This window comes from Taudactylus pleione, unplaced genomic scaffold (genome assembly GCF_031769625.1).
Source record: "Taudactylus pleione unplaced genomic scaffold, aTauple2 ptg000296l, whole genome shotgun sequence".
Lineage (NCBI taxonomy): Eukaryota > Metazoa > Chordata > Amphibia > Anura > Myobatrachidae > Taudactylus > Taudactylus pleione.
Genome location: NW_028284698.1, coordinates 22,248,359 through 22,267,967, shown reverse-complemented (window position 1 = coordinate 22,267,967; position 19,609 = coordinate 22,248,359). Strand labels below are relative to the sequence as shown.

At 39.8% G+C, this 19,609-nt stretch overlaps 1 protein-coding gene across 3 annotated transcripts in view; it reads right to left on the bottom strand.

The window, feature by feature from the left end:
- The window catches only part of LOC148511753 (teneurin-1), a 658,333-nt gene that overhangs the window by 22,864 nt on the left and 615,860 nt on the right, over window positions 1-19,609 (bottom strand). For all 3 annotated transcript variants that reach the window (XM_088482875.1, XM_088482876.1, XM_088482877.1), the window contains 2 exons: window positions 17,837-18,009; window positions 12,534-12,769 (listed from right to left, as the gene is read on the bottom strand). In XM_088482875.1, coding sequence (XP_088339001.1) covers window positions 12,534-12,769; window positions 17,837-18,009 — 409 coding nt within the window. The remainder of the gene's footprint in view (window positions 1-12,533; window positions 12,770-17,836; window positions 18,010-19,609) is intronic.

Genomic DNA, 19,609 nt, shown 5'->3' with positions numbered 1-19,609 from the left:
TGTTTGCTTCAGAGCTCTGTGATGGGACTGGCTCCTAATGAATTTAGTGTTGCAATCATTAACAGTGGGTTCAGCCCAGGAAACATCTGCTTCAACTATGTGTATATGACAAGTCCACTATTTAAACCTAACATTGACTGACATTTTAGGTTAAAGGTTTGCTAGAATTCAGTATTTTAATTGGAAGAAATTCTAAGGCCTGAACTTCATGACACACACCTGAGGAGAAATTCCCACATGCCATTCAGCATAGGTTAATTCGATAATTATGTCTCTGAAAACATTGGAGAGACAGATATTAGTGGCTCTTGAGAGGTTAACCCACAACATTACAATGATTTGACGTTGGACTCTGAGGGATATATTAACCAAGAATCATGTCTGTCCGAGATTACATTTCTGGGCCTGTTTTGCCTGATTTTCTAACACAGAGATTTACCAAAGGCATACACAGGTGTATAAACACATTTCTATCTGCATAACATGGCCAAACACACAAATAGAGGTCAATACACCATCGAACCAACTCAAAAGTACTTTCCATAGACAGGAATACAACAAAGGGATTTACTAAGAATCCTATTGCAAACAAAATCATACATGGAACAAACTCGGGCCAAAATAGAAGTTTGAAATACACCAACATACAGCCCTAGACCTCTGTGCCCATTCTGGGACTGGAAAATCAGGGAAAAAAATGTGTGGGGTTCCCCCTATTTTGCTATAACCAGCAGCTGGCTGAACCAGCTGGGGTGCTAATACCACAGCAGGGAGACACAGAGTATGGGGTCTCCATGCCAAAGCATTCTCCAGCCCCAAACAGATCATCCTAGGGCTAACAGTAAGTCTTCAGATGACAAAATATCAAACTAACCTGAGCAAACAAGCTTCAAAAATGGAGAACAAGAAAGCTATAATATTGTATCTATCTATTACTTTTGTAAGTGTTTGTATATTTTGTAATGGTGGCACTCCAGCAAATTTATGGGTCTTGAAATTTGAACATCTAGCACCCAAGAGAAAAACATTGCCTACACCTGCTTTAAACTACAGCCCTAGCAGTAATATATATTGTAGCATAATGTTACTTTCTTTATGTTTGTCTATTTTTAACCATAATGTAATCAGAACTGAGGGTTTTTATTTTTTGTTATTGTTTTACACAAATAATAATGGTACAGCATTATTTTGTACATCGAACCAAAAAGTACAAAGAGCTAACTGTGTATATATGGAGGGCAGGCCTCAAATCAAAGGTTAGTTATGTAGAGCTGAGGTTTTTTTTTTTATCATATAATTACATTTTTTATTATCATATATAGAATTGGTGAATCCATTTTTTTGGCTTCTCATAATTTTTAAACAATTATTCTGGACATCGTTAATTACATATGCAATAAAATGTGCTCTCTCTAATCATGCTTTCCCCAACAATACAGTGGATTTTATAGAAATTCATTAAACCAGTATGCCGTCACATGTATAAATAAATTCCATTTATACTGATTGTTCTAGTAACATTGATAGAATTTAAAAATTTTACATTCTGAACAAGGGTTATTCAACCGTTAAGGAATAGGAGGCAACCTTTGCCTCAATATAATTACTGTGATCATCTTCCAGCAAAATTGATAATAGATAAAGCTTACAACCAAAGGGAAGTTCACTGCTTGGAAAGAACAGGCAGACCCTTTTGGGGCAAATTAATATTTCAAACAACAACAACAACAACATGACAGAACACATAGCTAAAAGCAGTTATAATATTTTCTATCACTTTTCCATCTAATATCCCGTGCACATATTAGCAGCTTAAAAATCATTCTCAAAAGCTGTGTCCAACAAAGTTCCATATTATAGCAAAACCAGGAAATAATTGCTGGATAAATACACAATATATAGAATCTAGTCAATGCGCAGGAAGCTGCAGGTGGACAATGTAGAGTGTGGATCACCGACCACCCAAAAATCAGATAAACAAAAACAAGAAACACTGTCCTCACTTGCGCTCCAAGAAGAACGATTTCAATAGTTCAAACTGTTCACAAGACCTTTGGGATATGGTTCTTACGTCGCTGGATGTAAATCAAATGGTAATTAATTCTTCTCTAAAATGTGTCCTCACGTTGAGATGTTAAAAATAAAAGGAGAGAAGACAAACGTATTTTCAGAGATGTTGTTCCTATGACGGGTATTCTTGCATGAAGCATAAGAATCCCCGACTAAATTATGTGTATAAATAAATATCGATGTTTCGTACCGTACTCACACTGGTTAAGTATGAGTACTACCTATAAAGGTATCTTTATAGATATTTTTGTATAGAAGGTTTGATAAAACCTGTTATTTTAAGACAGGTGATGTGTTTTCAAATATTTTGACTGTACATTCTACTATATTATAATGTGCTGTTTCTATGACCTTTCTATGCTGGTACTGAAATCAGTGCGAATATTCTTAAAGATGTCCGTAAGATTAATTCTGCTACTGTATCACGCAGATTCCACTTACATCCCTATCATCTGGAATATGGTTATATCATCAAAGTGTAGTTCCACTACTAGAAGCTTGAAATGCATCAAATACTGTAGCACAAAATGGCAGTAAGCAACATATAAGATGGTACAGAAAACATCTGACAATAGCCGATGTAAGACAAGAAAACACACATCAAATGAACGAATTAGGGACTTGCAAAGTAAACAGAAAATAACGCACATGATCTATGGTACAAACATAATTTTTTGGCTTTTCATCTTTTAAAGCAAAGCCTGAGAAAGGTGAAATGAAACCGTTTGTTTTATCAATAATCGCACATAAGCTAGAAATGTGCCAAGTTCCTGTTCTGCTGCTGAACATGCTGCATTCAGTTTCTAACATACATTTGCATGAATCTTGTTTTTAAAACCTTTTTTTATTAAATCACTCATTTATCCCCACTCCAGTCACAGTTACAATTTATGATCCAATTACACCCAGAGATGTTATGTTTTAAGAAATTCACAACTCAACAGCATGTGCTAATACACAGACACATATATGCATAAGCAGCAGATACAATTTATCACAAATGATAGGTCTGGGCTGCAAAGCACTATAGGGACATAAATCCATCCTTGACACTTGTACTCTTTTATGTTGCAAATAATAAGCTACATCATAAACTGTCTGATCGCTGATATTACGAGCACTGACCTCTGAAAAATACAGAAATACAGGCTATGAATAGTGCAGAAGGCACAAGAAGTGTACTGATAAAATCTGTGATTCAAAATGAAACGCTTATTGGAAAAAAATGTGCCTGCTATTTTCTTATTGTCACAGATGTCAGCAAATGTACGGTTTGTCTGTGTCTCAGATATTCTGTCAGGGTACTGGTAAAATCGTTATATTTTCCAGCAGCTGAATATAAAGCCATGATGTTTGTCAGCCTTGTAGGGGCTGTAGCATTTCGGTTTATTATGGGCTGATTCACACCTATCCACTATCGCTTACATCTGAAAACAACATGTAAATTAGGATGAATTGTTTATTATGTGTTCATTGCTAGTGTTCAAAGATTTTAACTCTGCACTTGTGTTATTATTAATATACTGTAGACTGTATTGGTAAATAGGCAAATTATCATAAGCACATAGAAAACTTGTTAAAAACACATACAAAGCACATTTTCCCTGGGCAACAAGCCCTAAAAAAATTGGCAAAATACACCAGAATTGCTTTAAACTATTTCCCAAAGTCACTTGTTTTGGCAGCCAAAGGGCAAAGAACCTTTTGTTGGGGTGTGGGAGTGTGTTTCGGGGAGTTTGGGAATATGTTTGAGTGGATTGAGGACTGCATGGACCAATACATGTCCTATTTACTGTATGTCCCAGATCTTTCCTCAATGTTTGAGAGTTTTTTGTGTACATCTAGTTGCAAACTGCCAATTTTGGAAATGGAAAATAAAGAGAGCCCTTGGATGATGGTTCCCTTAAGCCAAATAAAGCATTTCACCTAAATCTCTGCAGGCTTAATGGTAACCTGAGTTATATGAACTTATCTAGTCATTTACAGTGACAAAAGTCCACATGGACTTTTAATAAGAGAATGCAGAAATTCTTATCTTGGTTGGTCCCAGCGTCGTGGCTGCCAAAAATGAGAAATTGCAACAAAAAAACGAGTGTCCTGATAGTCAAAAAACACTGCCTTATCCGCACAAAAATGCCCACTGTTTGATGAAACATTCCCCACTTTAGAGGTCTAGAATAGGTTTGTCAAAATCGTAACAGTTGAGGGGTAAAGCCCACTGTGGTTTGGACTTTTCAGTAAGATTTCTGATTCTGGTGGGAGTAAAGGAAAAAAAGAACAAGTAATGCTGGGTACAAACTGCACAATGCAGTGTCATATATATTATGCCTAATAAATGCTGGTTGTGATGTTTATCAGCGATGTAACTGGTTCTTAGGCTGTAATCTAATGAATGTTACTTCTGGCTACAAAACGGCTGTACCTCCTGGACATTGGTAAGTGTGTTCCACTTACCAGTGAAGGTAGGATACACAAATAAGACATACTACATATTAATACTTTAAATCAGTAAAAACTTTACGCCAAGTTCCTACATACAGATAAAATAATTTGAAATGTACCCATCTCCTTGTAACTAATTGGGATGCATGTACAAGGTGTATACAAACTAGTACTATATTGTGGGTTAAATGTAATAGCCTGCAACTTGTAGACATCGGTGAGTTTCTGGCGAGTTTGCCTGATGTTTTGAAGGGGTAATAATTTAATAGGCAAAAACAATTGGTTTTGCCTTTTTAATGATAGCCTCTTTAACCACTTTGCTATGGAAGACAAGTTGGGCTCCTCCTCTGTATATACAGTCAGCCTGCGAAGGACAAGTGGGGCTTGTCCACAGCAGTGAGGAGCTGCACAAATAAAGAGGCCCTAGTCTAGTGATAAAATGTATGTGTTGGTAAGAGGGGTAACTTTAATTTGTCACTGAACAGTAAGAGGACATGGTAAAGAAAGAGAAAGAAATGTGTATATGTATTTGCTGAAGAAACTAACCAAATTTTGTATGTTCTACAGCTAGATCTGCCACCAACAGGGCATTTAAACAGACTTTCAGCATCCAGCTTTGCTTTGTTATTGTTATCTGCTGCAGCCTGGAATGAGGGCCTGATACAGTAAGGGTAGCTATTGCATACGCAGCTGCAAATGCACACGAAACGCAGCTGCAAAAATATGCTAATGCCTGCCACAGCTCAGCTGGCATAGAGACGCCCACTGCTGCTTTCTGACATCCATAATATCTCGCGCTCCTGCATATACATTGGTACCATCGACGCACATCGGCCATCATGCAATATTTACACAAGTTCTGACAAGCCGCAGAAACTGTCTCGTCGCACGCAGTGAGCACTCAAGCTGTGTATGCAATCGCAGTGGCTTTCATGTTAGTCCATGAAACTGAGTTCAAACAAACACACAACCACGCCCCTGTCACCACCCCCAAATGTTCACATCCCATTACTCACTCTGTGATGGATTCCTCAGTGCGTTTGTAATCGCAGTGCACATGCAGTGCAGTGCATACGCATGCGCAGTGGTTAACAATCGCTCGATCTGCGTACGTAATTGCCATTGCATACGCTGCATGAATCAGACCCTCAGTCTGGTCCCAATCTGCTATACATTAAAATTGTTTCTTAAACTTCTGCTGCAATCTTCCCCGTGACCTGCCAGTGTTTCAGCCTATTTTCCAGCTGACCTCTACTACTGTATGTTTCCAGCTCTCTGTCCTTGAAATTGCTGTCTTTATCTTATCTCTACTCTGTCTCATTATTGCCTTATCCTCTGCTATGGACTTTTGATCAGTTCCAGTGACCTTCATCTTTATGCTTTTTATATACCTCACCAGCTATTGGTGTCCACCGACCTGTTATCACTAATGCAGGGAAATAAGATTTGAGGCTTTTCATTACTACTACTCAGTTCCTGTGTTTATGCCTGAGTCACCAACAATTATTCTTTTAAGCAGGGCAGAAGACATAAGCAAAATCAGCAGCTGACTTACAGGTTACTGTTCAAAGAAAACAACATTGCAAAAGTATATGTTGACCTAAAAGTGTTTCTTCTAACATTCATGTAATTGCAAACTACTGTATTAAATTTCAGATCCCTAACTTGTCTTTTACTAGATTTATATAGGGGAAGTCCAGACCACTCGTTATGATTTACTTTTGTGAATCTTTATTTTAATAATATTCATATGATGCTTCATCTTAGTGATGTCCCTATTTCCTAGTGAATTGATAGATAGAACGTTAAAATGCCACCTCCATGATGTAGATGACTGTTCCATTTCAGAAGTGCTCTTTGTACACCATAGACGGCCTGATTTAGGTGGATGCAGTAGCAGCTTTGGCTGCAATTTATTTATTTATTCACCATTGACACTTGCACAAGCTTATGGCTGGCGAACTGTCTCCTTCTGAACTCCAGCTAGACATGGCCTCTGTTGCTGTGGCTCTACGTCTGGGAATGCAGCCGTGTTCACTGCCATGCCCGTGACATGCCCATGAGACAGACTTTTTTTTGCTTTCACTTCAGGCCATCTTCTAGATACCACCATGGAAAGCCCATGGTTTTGCATCACCAGTTCTAATGCCAGTGCCTAAATACACAACAGCAGACTCTGCTTATACTTAGGGGAATGCATGCGCCATTGGGGTTTTCAGGACTTTTTGAGCATGCGCAGCAGCAAACAATTGGTTAACTGCACAAACATCGGTATTACATCCACTTCTGAAATAGGCCCAGATTCTTTGTGTTTAAAATATTAGCAGTCCTACAAATGTGGCAGACTCTACAGGTCAAAGGTGTTAAGTAGATGTTAAAAAAACTGCTAAAAGTTGTTCTTAGCCTGTTCCCCTTGGTACATGTTGATATCTTTGGATTGAAGTGTGGGATGGCCTTCAACATCGACGATTAACAACCAGTGAAAGTTTACCACTAATGGTCGACGGTTTTTGCGATCTATGGTGGAGATCTTATGATTTTCCATCATCGACGGCAATCAGTCAGCAATGCTTTTTGACCCTGTGTAGCGAAGTTCAGCCCCTGCATCATGTCATTAGGCTCAGCTCCCAGACATGATTGACCCGTGGCCCACTGTTCTATCCAGTCAGGATGGCCATCGATGGAGTTGCTAATGCTTTCCAAGAGTGAAAATAATGGACTGTGGGCCTGATTCAGCAAGGTACGCACGGATGCAGACACACACAATTGGCTGCTGTGAGAATATGCTAATGAATGCATACGCACGGCAATCGGAGCACAAAGATGCAGACGCCCAGCACTACATAATGCCGCCCCCTTTATCCTCCGCTAACGTCCATACTGATGCGCAAGGCTGAGAAAACATTGGGAACATCGAGTAACATGGGAGCAGCATGCAGACTAAAGGTAGACCTGACCCTGCCGCAAGAGTTGATAGACTTCCTGCACGCAGCGGGACACCAAGTTTAGTCTGGCATCTCAGTGGCTTATTTAAGCACACCCCTATAACAGGGAGCAAATGCACTGGCATGCCTGCATTCGGCCGGCCACTCCCTGTATCCACCCACAAACGGCACTTCCTGTCAATCACTTTGCCCTGGGTCTGCGTACATTCACTGCGCTCGCTTTTGCAGACGCAGTGAGCGGTTTGCGCACTGCGACCCAGATGCTTGTGCAGACTGTGAAACATTGGCCAATTGCGTGCGTCTGCATCCGTGCGTTCCTTCCTGACTCACGCCCTGTGTGTATAGGGTGTACATATGTAATTGTATTTAATATTATACAGGAAGACATCAGGGATAAATTTTACACCATTTCAATGAAATGAGCACACAAATCTAAATACAACTTATTATATGGCTGATTTTGTGCTAAGATGTTTCTTGAAAGTTTAACCATGTCAAGGTTGATGTCACTAGGATCAAAAATGATAAAACAACTTGTTATAATTTTATCTTATTTATGTTTTTCCTTAGATTGAAAGCATGCACTGCTAAACAACTATAATAATGTATTCAGTCATCATTTATATTTTTATCTAGAAAAAAGAGTAGAGGAAATTACAACACAAATGTTCTTTGTAGAAATTTGGTGATTCTGAGTCTGAAGCAGGGAAAGCATTGGGAGCAAGCAATTATGACGGGTGGCTAACAGACAGGGGTGTGTCACGAGCATGTCACTATCAGCAACTGCATCTAAAGACACAATTCCACTGACACCAGTGGCCACGGATCCTCGTATATTCTACGCCAGCAATAGGCAAGTCTTAACAGGACGCCCATCGCTCACGGCATTAACATAAAGACGCAGTGTAACAGCTTCTATTGCAACTGCATCCACCTCTGATTACCCCCAAAGGCAGAAATTGTGGTGAGAAAGAATGGTCGGGATAGAGTAAGGGAAAAAATTTATCAGAGAGAGAGTTTAAGAGAAAGGGTTCTGACAGCTGAGAAAGAGGGGATAGTCTAAAAGGGCAGAGAGACAGGGAAAGTGGATAGAGATGGAAGGTTATGAGATATTCACTTTATACTGTAGGTTGTAAAGAATTATTGCATCTGAAATGCAGAAACCCTATGCAGAATTCATAAAGATGCATAAGTATTTAATTTCAAAAGGGTCAAAAATATGAAGACCGAGTATCGGGTTTGATGGCATTGATTTATGACTTTACACTTGAGTCATAATTCAGAGTCAAATGCCTAGGGAGGGGAATTTATCTAATCTGCCACATTTGGTGTGCAGTGCTTGGAATTTAAAGCAAACTAATGTTAATGTCTGTTGCCTTCACTTTATATTCCTGCTGAAGCGTCAGTTCAACTATCCCTGTCATAAGTAGTTTAACCAAGCTGATGCTTATGTGTGCTTTAGTAAAAAAAAAAATACTATTATTCTGGGTATCACCTCATTGGAAAAGCATTTACCGCAAGCTAAATAGGACATGTACAGAAGGCACAACTGAAGAAATTGCAGTTTAAAAAAAAACACAAATAACTACTGTATGACCTTATTTTCTCAATATCAAAATAAAAGAGGTTTCTGTTATTCTAGATTCATACACATAATTGTCTAACTATGTATAGCATCCACATCTCTATAGGTCCCTGGAAATCTCAAATCCTGAAATCCTGTTTTATATACTGTGCAGTAATTGTCGTCGCCCCCCCCACACACACACATCTCATGTTCAGTTATCCGAATTTTGTGTCAAATTGCAGCCACTGGCTCTGAGTAAAACAAATTTAAATATACAGTGTAATAAAAATGTAAAACTATCTATACCTCAACATTTTGAAATAGTAATGAGGATATTAAAACATGTTTGTTTGATATACTGTATATGTAACATGCAACCCCATTATCCTATATACACTACATAGCTAAAAATATGTGAACACTCAGACTACACAACCATTTGTGTTTGTTGAACATCTCATTCAGTTAACATGGACATTAATATGGAGTTGAGCTCAAGGCTCTGTGCACACTGAATAAAGCTCTTCCACACCAAACCTGGCAAATCATTTTTGATGGACATCGCTGTGCCAAGGGCTTTGTAATACTGAAACAAGAGAGGGCCTTCCCCAAATTGTTGTCCCAAAGTTGGAAGCATACATAATATCATAATGTGCATAATGTCATAGTATGCCATAGCATTAAAATTTCCCCTAACTGGAAATAGTTGGGTCCATTCATGGGCAGATTGACCATAGGCCATACCAGAACTTTCCGGGTTGGCCGGTGGCTTAATAGAACCACCTGCTGCAATTTATATTGTACCATTTTTTTCTCACTAGGTGGGTAGCAGACTGCTGCTCAGCTGCAACGTTGCCCTGCCCCAGACTCTCCAAAAGGTTGTGACCATGGCAGTGGGAAAGCCGTGACAGGAAACCATTGAGATGAGGTAATCTCTTGAGACTTCAGCACTTTGCAATATCCCAGAATAAAGCTGGGTACACACTGAACAGATATATCTGCTGCTGATGGTTGTTCATACACACTTAACACCATTATCTGTCTTCTGCCGCGGGTCCCGCTGGCTGGGGGCATGTCGCGCCTCTCCCCGCGGCCTCTGCTGCAAGTGTATGGGTGGTCAGTAGGCCCGTACACACTGCACAATGCCCCAATATGTCTGCAGATATATTAGGCATCGGCTGTGCAGCAGAGCCAACACAATAGGTCTGTGAATGACGTTGTTCACAGATATATCCCTGGTACACACAGGCTGACGGGCACCCAATTGATCGGCCAATATATCTGCCATTGTGTACCCAGCATAAAGCAGATAGAAAAACAGCAAGTACCATCTATATAATAAATCCGTGGTGAAGATGGACCAGTAGAGGGCAGAACCATACATGCAGGGACCAACACAAGCTAAGGTGGGTCTGCGTGTCCACAGTACTGGTATCAGAATGAATTAGTTTGCAATGCATGTACAGTGTATGCTTCTGTAGGAGGTTCATATTAACTGTAGAAGAACTGTTAAATTGAACTATTTTCTGGGGTAGCCAAGGAAACAAAGAGCAGCAGGATTTCAAATAAGATTGTTATGTGTAAGCATAGAGAAGTTAACTATATCAGCAGAAAATCATTTGCATTGTAAAACATATATGAATTATTGTGTATACTGTGTATACTATCATCCAATAATTAATATAAAAATGTCGGGCATAAGCAATGTGATTTATTTTTTCTTTTACACTGCTAGTGACAATGTTTTTAGCCCTGCTATTTAGTGTCGCCTACATGAGGCCACTTTGAGAATTTTTTCCATGTCTACTTTAAATTCTCAATCCACCTTTCAGTTCAGGCAAAACCATTAAAAACAGCCCCAGACCACTATTCTTCCTTCACCAACATTACATATGTGGGTATGCAATCAGATAGGAATTGTTCTCCTGGCATGAGCCAAATCCAATTTCAAACAACTTTTATGCTGATGTTGCTTCCAGAGGCAGATTGGAAATTGGTAGTGATTGTTATAAATGAGGAAAGACAATGTTTATGAGCTACATGTTTCAACACTAAAGCAGGGTACACATTTAACGATATGTACCTAGCCGACCTATCGTGCGATGAGACCCGGCAGGGGTCCCGGCATCGGGAAGTGCATACACACTTGCCGATGTCGGGAGCGGCATCGTGACGTGGGGGCCATGCTGCATTCGGCAGCATGAGCCTCGTTGACAATGTTGCCCATCGGACCTGCATGCAGGTCCAATGGGCGACGTCGCTGGTGATGTGCGGGAGGGCGCGTCATCAGTGACATTGAGAGTACACACGAGACGATGTGCCCGATATGTCGGACGACGTATAGTCTAGTGTGTAACTGGCATTAGACACCCTGGGGGAGATGTATGATGTAGCGCTCTCTGCTTGAGCAGGTTATGTGCTGCAGATAGCAATTCCCTGAATGTGTCATGGCCGCAGTGTGTGCCAAATGCCGGAGGTACTATGCGCCCCCATCATTATCAGCACTGCTGTCTACAAGATAGAGCGCCGATGTGCCAGGCAATATATGAACGATCAGTGGCAATGACCGTTCCGAAAGCTATGGCTATCGATTTTCGAAAGCTGCAGTTGTCGTTGCCCGACCACAGCAGTGACTACACTGTCACTGGCTGTGGCGGCTGCTGGTTTCTGGGCTGATGCTTGCAAGATCTCGCGCATGCCTTGCCCAGTGGAGCTGGCCGGGAGGTGAGACAAAGTGCAGCAGAACTAGGCTGATGCACTGTCGGCTCTGGCAGGGTTTTCACTATCCCACACCGGCAGACAATATGTTCATACATCTCATCGGTACTGCTTCCTTCTTCACATTGGTACAGAGGTGTAGCAGGGAGGGTTATAGTGGCACGATCCGTGTCACTATAATACATCCTCCCCCCCTCTGTTCTGTGAGCTTGTGGCCTATAGCTCCATGGTTGAACTGTAGTTTCTCCTAGATGTTTCCACTTCACAATAATAGCATTTACAGTGTGCTGGTAGAGCACTAGAAGGGCAGACACTTGATGAACTCATTTGTTAGAAAGGTGGCACAAAATAACATTGCAATATTAAAGATTGCTGAGCTCTTCAATATGACCCATTCTACTGCTAATGTTTAGCTGAGGAGATTACATGGTTGTATGATTCAGTCTATGCGCCTAATGGCATTGAGTGTGGCTGAAATGTCAAAACACTCTAATAAGAACAGGTATCTATCTACATACCTATGGCCAAGTATTGTACATCAATTTGCTTCAATCAAGCAAGCACCATGTTAAAAAGGGGAAATATGAAAAAATCTGATCCTATGTGCTTATGAAAAGGGCTGTTTCCCTGTAAGCTCTTAAACTGAATTCAGGATGTGAAACTGCTCTAAGATTTCTGCTTTACAATTACAGTACATGAAACGAATTGGCTCTTCCCACACAGCAAGAACGTACAAGAAGCATTGTAATTTATTACAGGAAGGTAGTAATATGACAGTGAAAAAGCCTTACCCTTAAGCGTCTTTCAAAAGAGGAGATATTGCCTTTGTGCTGCTCCTTACGTTGTCGCCACTCAATAAGATTTGGACTGTGCTCCCCAGGTAATGAGATATTACATTTACCCAGAGTTGGACTGACCACTCCTGCTAGTATGTGGGGCTCTGCATTAAGGCTGATTTCCATTCCACTGGCAAAGGTGACCCGAAGAGAGCCATCAGGGTTAACGCGATAGGTGTTAAGAGTGTTTTCTGCCAATAGATAGGGAAAATATCATTAGCTATTGATCATGTTATGATTAGTGTTTTGTATAAGGTCATGCTTATAGAACATACCTTATTTCTTACAGTTACACAGCTTTGCATTAACATTAGGCCAATTCACACAAATAAATAGGGCAAAAATCTATATGATTACAGACATCCTATTTAGCTTGTCCTGTATTATATAAGGCTAATTAATTTCCAGGTCAAACCTCATCACTACATGACTGACACTCAGATAGTTGGCTATGAGAATAACCACAGTAATAATACAAATTTTAAATTTGTTATCTATGTATGTATAGCCAGTTGGTGTCCTTCTGTATGTATAATCAAGGCTTATTGTTATAGTTAAGGATGAAAGCAGTGATAGTAATAACTTTAGCCAGCTACAGTGCTTTAGGAATTTAGGGGTATATTTTGTAAAGTGCAGGTTTTTAGAACTGGAGTTGTTGCCCCTAACAACCAATCAGATTCCACTTATCATTTATCTACCACCTTCTAGAAGATTATAGCTAGAATCTGATCGGTTGCTATGGGCAACAACTCCAATTCTAAAAACCCGCACTTTAGTAAATATAGTGTTGCCTACTAAGGTGTCTACTTCAGATGTCATTAATTAGTTTATAGGGCTGTTAAATTGTTTGTCAGATATATTTATGTGTCTGTTTTGCTCATCTTTTGTCCATCAGTTTTGCCCTGCTGTTTCATCCACACATGTTCTTTCTGACTAGAGCAGACAGTCTGGAGACTACACAATCTCAATTATGCAATTAAGTGCAAGTGCAAGAGTAAAGGCTGCCGGGTGACTTACTTGGATTAACCTTGGGTGTGCAGAGTCTGGGAAGTGGTACTGCTCTTGCAAATAATGCTTTACGAGTGAACTTAGGGCCTAATTCAGCAGTGTACGTTAGTGCACTGCTGAACGCAGATTCCAGATGATCAGAAATTTGCGCAAGTGTCTGACCTGCTCTGTGCATGTGCATAACGGGTCTGCGACCCTGCTCGCAGACTGGGCGCAGATTGTCAGTGATTGACAGTCTGCTGCCATTTGTTTACCAAAATATAGGTGAGACGCCACCGTTGGGAGGGAGGGAAGAAGCCAGGATCTCCGTCGGCATCTCATCTGCAGTGGCCGGCTGCATGACCCCAAGGGTCACCTTAGCCAGCCGATGTTCCGCAGAGTATCCGATAGTGCATTGGACAACGCAGCTCAGATACGTAACACAGCAGGTGGTGTGATGCCTACTGCTGCATTAGCATATCAGCAAAGATGGAAGTGCAAAGCTGTATGCGAGCAGCTTTGCAATTCCGTCTGAAGCTGAATCAGGCCCTCATTTCAGTATATAAATAAGGCCAGTGTGTGTACTTTTCTTCTATTATTTAACAGCTGCTAATTATAGCAAGCGAGTATGCCAGCATATAAGGCTGCAATACTTCAGAACTGATGTTGTGGTAAATTAGGTCTCTGTGAGGCCAGTACTAATAGCATTGCGCAAGAGTCACACTTGACAACCCTACTCTTCATGTCATTGTACTGTATGCACATGACGCCTACTTTTTAGCCAATTAAGTCTTACGTGTTTATACTCAGTTGAAAAGAATCATAGGGTTATTTCCCTCAGCATTATAATAAACATTGTTATATTAAGATCTATGTTAATGAAGAGATATGAAAAGTTTTTCAGTTCATACTTCTTGCTCTTGCTTGTAGGCTCTAATTACTAGTTGAATTTTTAAACACCACACAATGAATACAAGATGACTGAAATGATGATTGCAATTCAAATGTAATTACATGCTACATACTTCTAGATTGGTAAAAGTAGCTAATTGACAGTAATCCTACATTTTATACATCCTAGCAATCCCAATTTTTATCAAGGCAGCCTCATTTTGACAGTCAGTGGGGTGTGGCTTGTCACAAAAGGGGCATGCAGGGTTGGCTGGCCCAAAGGTGCATAGGGGAAATTCCTGGTGGGCCCCACTGCCTGGGGGCTCCACTCCATCCTCTAGGGGTCAGTTACAGGATAATGAATGATCCTGGGTGCTTGGTTTGTTTCTATGGAAACTACACTAAGATTAGCCCTTCTCCCAATCAAAGTGGGTGATCCTGACACACCCCTGCTCCTCCTTTCTAAAGGGCCATGTTTCTTGCATTGTTTTTTCCATGTCCTCTCTAACGGTTGACCAAGTCCCTCTGTGGTTGTTGGCCATACCCCCGCTGGCGGTTGGCCACACCCATTAAGCTTGGGCCCATCCCACTGCATTCCCTGGTGGGCCCTTCATGCTTCAGTCTGACACTGGCGGCATGGTATCACTAGAAGTGAAAGAGGTAGATTCTGCTTAATTTTAGTAGATGAGGGTGTAGCCTATTTTGCCCAGCTTTTTTAATGGAAAATGTTGGGATGGTCCTAAATATTAAATTGCATTGTTCCCTTACAGACAGTAAAGTAGGAGGAGATATTTTTGGTAATGCAAATGCAGTCTGTCTTTTTGCCAGGAACCTATAACATCATTGAGGCACTTCATAACTAATACTCCTGAGACCTTGACACCAAGTGAATTAATAGGCTATATTTCATGAATATTGTTTAACCCTGCAAATCGACTTTATTGACCGTTTATAGGGACTGGTGTTCTTTAATATTTTACTTATAACATATTCCATAGTACTGTACTGTAGTAAGTGTTACATACAGGCCCCTTTTCATTCATCCCATTGTGGCTACACAAGGAGCATGTTTTGCTTTTATTCTAACCAAAATTACCGGAAGGGGGACCCCACATTGAGCGCTGCCCTGTTATTGTGTGACCAGCCCAGCCAAGCTAAACCTCATTGCAGCTTTTGCAGGGGATCCCACCCTATTTGTCCTCCCATATTTCTGGTAACTAGTTTAAAAGCACTGGTGCTGGTTATACCTTTAGGGGACAACCTTTCCAAATGTTTTAGTTATTTACTTTTTACTTAAACACCAGTCATCAACATCAAATGAATAATGATAACATGTGTATCTTTACACTGGCTGTATCATCGTACGATGTAATCGTATCTTCTTGAGACTGCACAATTATACAGTCATTTGATTTGCATATACTGTATCTTAATATATGTACAACTTAAAATACATTTGTTAGGCAGAAATTTTGCCAACATATTACCAAAATCAGGTGGTAAAACTGTTGATTATTATAAATGAGGCCCTAAGTGTTTCAGTGTTATCTCAACCACATCACATAACAGCATGAATTGTTTTTTTTCTCACCCCAGCTCTATTCATAGACAGTAAATGTGACCCTACAAGGGGTATATTTACTAAAGTGAGAGTTTTTAGAAATGGAGATGTTGCCCATAGCAATCAATCAGATTCTAGTTAACATTTATCTAGCACCTTCTAGAAGATAATAGCTAGAATCTAGTAACTAGAAACTCTCACTTTAGTAAATATACCCCTTATAGGGTCAAATTTACCCCTAAGACTCAATTGTGCAGCAAAAGCGAAACATCACATCTCTGAGAAACTGCCTCTCCTGCAGCAAAACTGGATTTATGCAACAAGTCTATTCAAATTTGCTCATCTCTAGTTTTTTTACACACAACACACCAAATATAATATTTCAGGGTTGGTCAGTGTAGGCTATATGAGAATAACATTTTAAATTGTTAGTTTATCCAAACAAGTTTGGAAAAATACAGAAGCTATGAATACAGTTGTTGTAAACGCCCCCTTCTGGGCATCTATCCGAATAGGCGCCTGACGGAGCAATTCATTTGTTTCTCCATTCGGGTCCCTATTAGTATTTATAGCGGCTACAAGCACCGGGTTTAGCCATGCACAGTGGCTAAACCTGTATAAAGAAGTGGTTAGAGCACCCAAAAAACTGTAGCTTGCACACATTTCTCGCACCACAGGAAGCTGCGGGAAGAAATCTGCCCCCCCCCCCCACACAGCTTTAGGCGCCTAAATGGAGCAGCAATGGAATTGCTTCTTTGGGGCCTATTCATATAGATGCCCAGTGGGGACATCTGTATCAATTAAATCGCCCCCAGTGAATATATTTGTTGGACAGTCAAGGCTTTCTTTTGATAACAAATTGGAACAATTATATTTAATTAGTACAAAATGTCTTTAGAGTGCTAGTTTAATGAGAAATGGATGGGGATAGAAGGGAAAAAAATGGAGAAAAGATCATTTTGTTTGTAGATTTGCAGCAACATACACACAATATAGGGCCATATTCAATTAGAAGCGAAAAGTTCCAAAACAAATTCCAAAACTAGCGAAATAGCCTTTGGGGGGCTCTGCAAGTATAGGGGAGGTGGATTTTTGTTTGCAGAAACTGCGTTTTTGACGCTTTTTAATGCTTGACTTTAAAATATGCTTGCACCCATTTTCATGTACCCCAAATGTGATGCGAATACTTATTTTCCCCCAAAAAGTAGCAAAATGCTATTCTTCACCACTTGCTGAAAGACACTAAATATCGCCTATTGAGACCATTTAAAAAATACCTTTAGCAGGGCTATTCGGGGGTACCCATAGTGAGTGATCCCCAATGTCAGTGCATCTTTTGGGGGGTGTCAGGCTGATTTCCCCAAAACTGACAACTTTTCGCCGATTTAAGTTTTTCCGGGTCCCGATTTCGCTGATTTGGAATTGAATACGGGGATAAGTGGGGACGAGCGCGATACTTTTTCACACCCAAAACCAGCGATGACGGTGAAAAGTCTGGCAACAGACTTTTCGCTTCTAATTGAATATGACCCTTAGTGTCTATACATTACTTCATAAGTGAGAGACAACCAAGCAAAATGTGTCTGTCTGGTAAAATGGTGGAGGTAGTCTTTATGGGCAAGGGAAGGAGATGGATAGGTCACAGGGACTATTTTTCCATGTTATTCCTATTTACTTTTCTCTGGGGTCCCATATATGTGCAAAAGGGACTTCATCCAGATTTAGTTCTAACTAAAAAAAATAAAACCTGCCATCTGATAAGGTGACAAATATCTTTACTTGTTAGAATTGACCAGTTTAATCGCTTTGCTTACAGTACCTTGTTTTAAAGCGTATACAATGCTCGTTGCAGATATATTAGTTGTGGTGATAACATTTTCTTTGTTTGAAGTGTCTAGCTCGACTCGAGTGGATTTCTCCATGTCACTGTAGAAACTGCTGACTTCTCCGGTTGGAAAGGTTGCATTTGTTAAATGTCCTTCAAGGTCATACCTTAAAATAGTACAAGAAAACAAACAAATGACATTAGCTTTCTAAAAGTGCCCGAGGTTTAATTTCTACACAGTTTATTATTATTTTATTTTTTTTTTTTTACATGAACTAAATTTACAATGACAAAGCTTTAAGTTACTCATGCTTTTTATTTCAACGACACTGGTTTGATATACTGATTAATTACTGTAGGGTATAGATTTAAAAGTGCTGCTCTATTTATGTAACAGTAACAGTGAAAGAGGAGACTCAAAGATATTGATTTACTTGGAACAATAAAACCAGATGTGTGGCTGCTTAGATGTAGCTTGGCTATATACAACAGTGCACTTCTAGGCATCACATCATACAATTGGGCAGTGCCATACAAGCTCAGATGCCCTTTAGAATATATCCAGGGAATATTTCACTAACCACTCTTGTGATGTCATACGGACAGGAAGTGAATGTCATAACCTTGCTCTGGAATGAGATGTGACTCCTGAATATAAATCACAATAAAATATATTTGTTGTAGCATATGCTGCATATTATTTGTACATTTTTGCATGCTACTGTACCCACTGGATTTGTCTTTGCAAACAAATGTTAGATGTGATCAGGTCCAGTACTATGATGTGAATACTACAACATTCACTGTTTGGTTGGATTCTGAGTATCAAAGACTGAGGACCTATGCAGGCCAATCCTACACCACTTTAATCAGTGTTACAAGGTAATAGGGCTCAATCTCAGGGATGTAGTCTCACCTTACTTTGAGCCATGACATTTACCAGGAAATGCTTTAACACACAAATCTCATATCTTCCTGCGCTTTGAAACACATTTCATAGAAAGGTCTGAATGGCTAGCATTCACTTTAGCTAGTCTAACAAAGGAAATAATCTAACACTGTATCTGACATTCATTTACCAGTTTCTCGGCTTTAGAGTGTTTGATTTATTGAATGCATTGATGAAATAAATAATCTTGAAGGTATAAATATAGGTTGCTGCAATTTGCTTAAGAGATTAGCTGATTAGATGATTAGATGCTGTTGCAATTCTTCAAGTCTACCACTAGATTGCACTGTTTAACCACTGAAGATGGAAAAATCTTTTTTTATGGCACCATGTCACACAGTGAAGATCCTTATGAGAGGTATATACTATATATATCGGCTAGCCAGGGTGCCCTCCTATTAAACATATATATACAATATTTTCCTATAGCGTTGCATAGCAGCCCTGCAAAATTAAGGAATAGAGGTGGCACTACTGTATTCAATAAAAAAGCGTATATTCAAGTAATCAAAAACATAGATACATTAGTCAATGTTTCAAGGTCCTAAGACCTTTTCAACAGGACTACAGTCGTTTGTCTCTTTGTAGTCCTGATGAAAAGGTCTTAGGATCTTGAAACATCGACTAATGTATCTATGTTTTTAATTACTTGAATATACGCTTTCTTATTGAATGCAGTAGTGCCGCCTCTTTTCCCTACTGTTGCGGGTCTGCTACGCAACGCTATAGGTATATATTGTATATATATATATATATATATATGACAAGTGACCCAATGTGATGTTGTATTTAAATAAGTTAAAGGTAAAAATACTGAA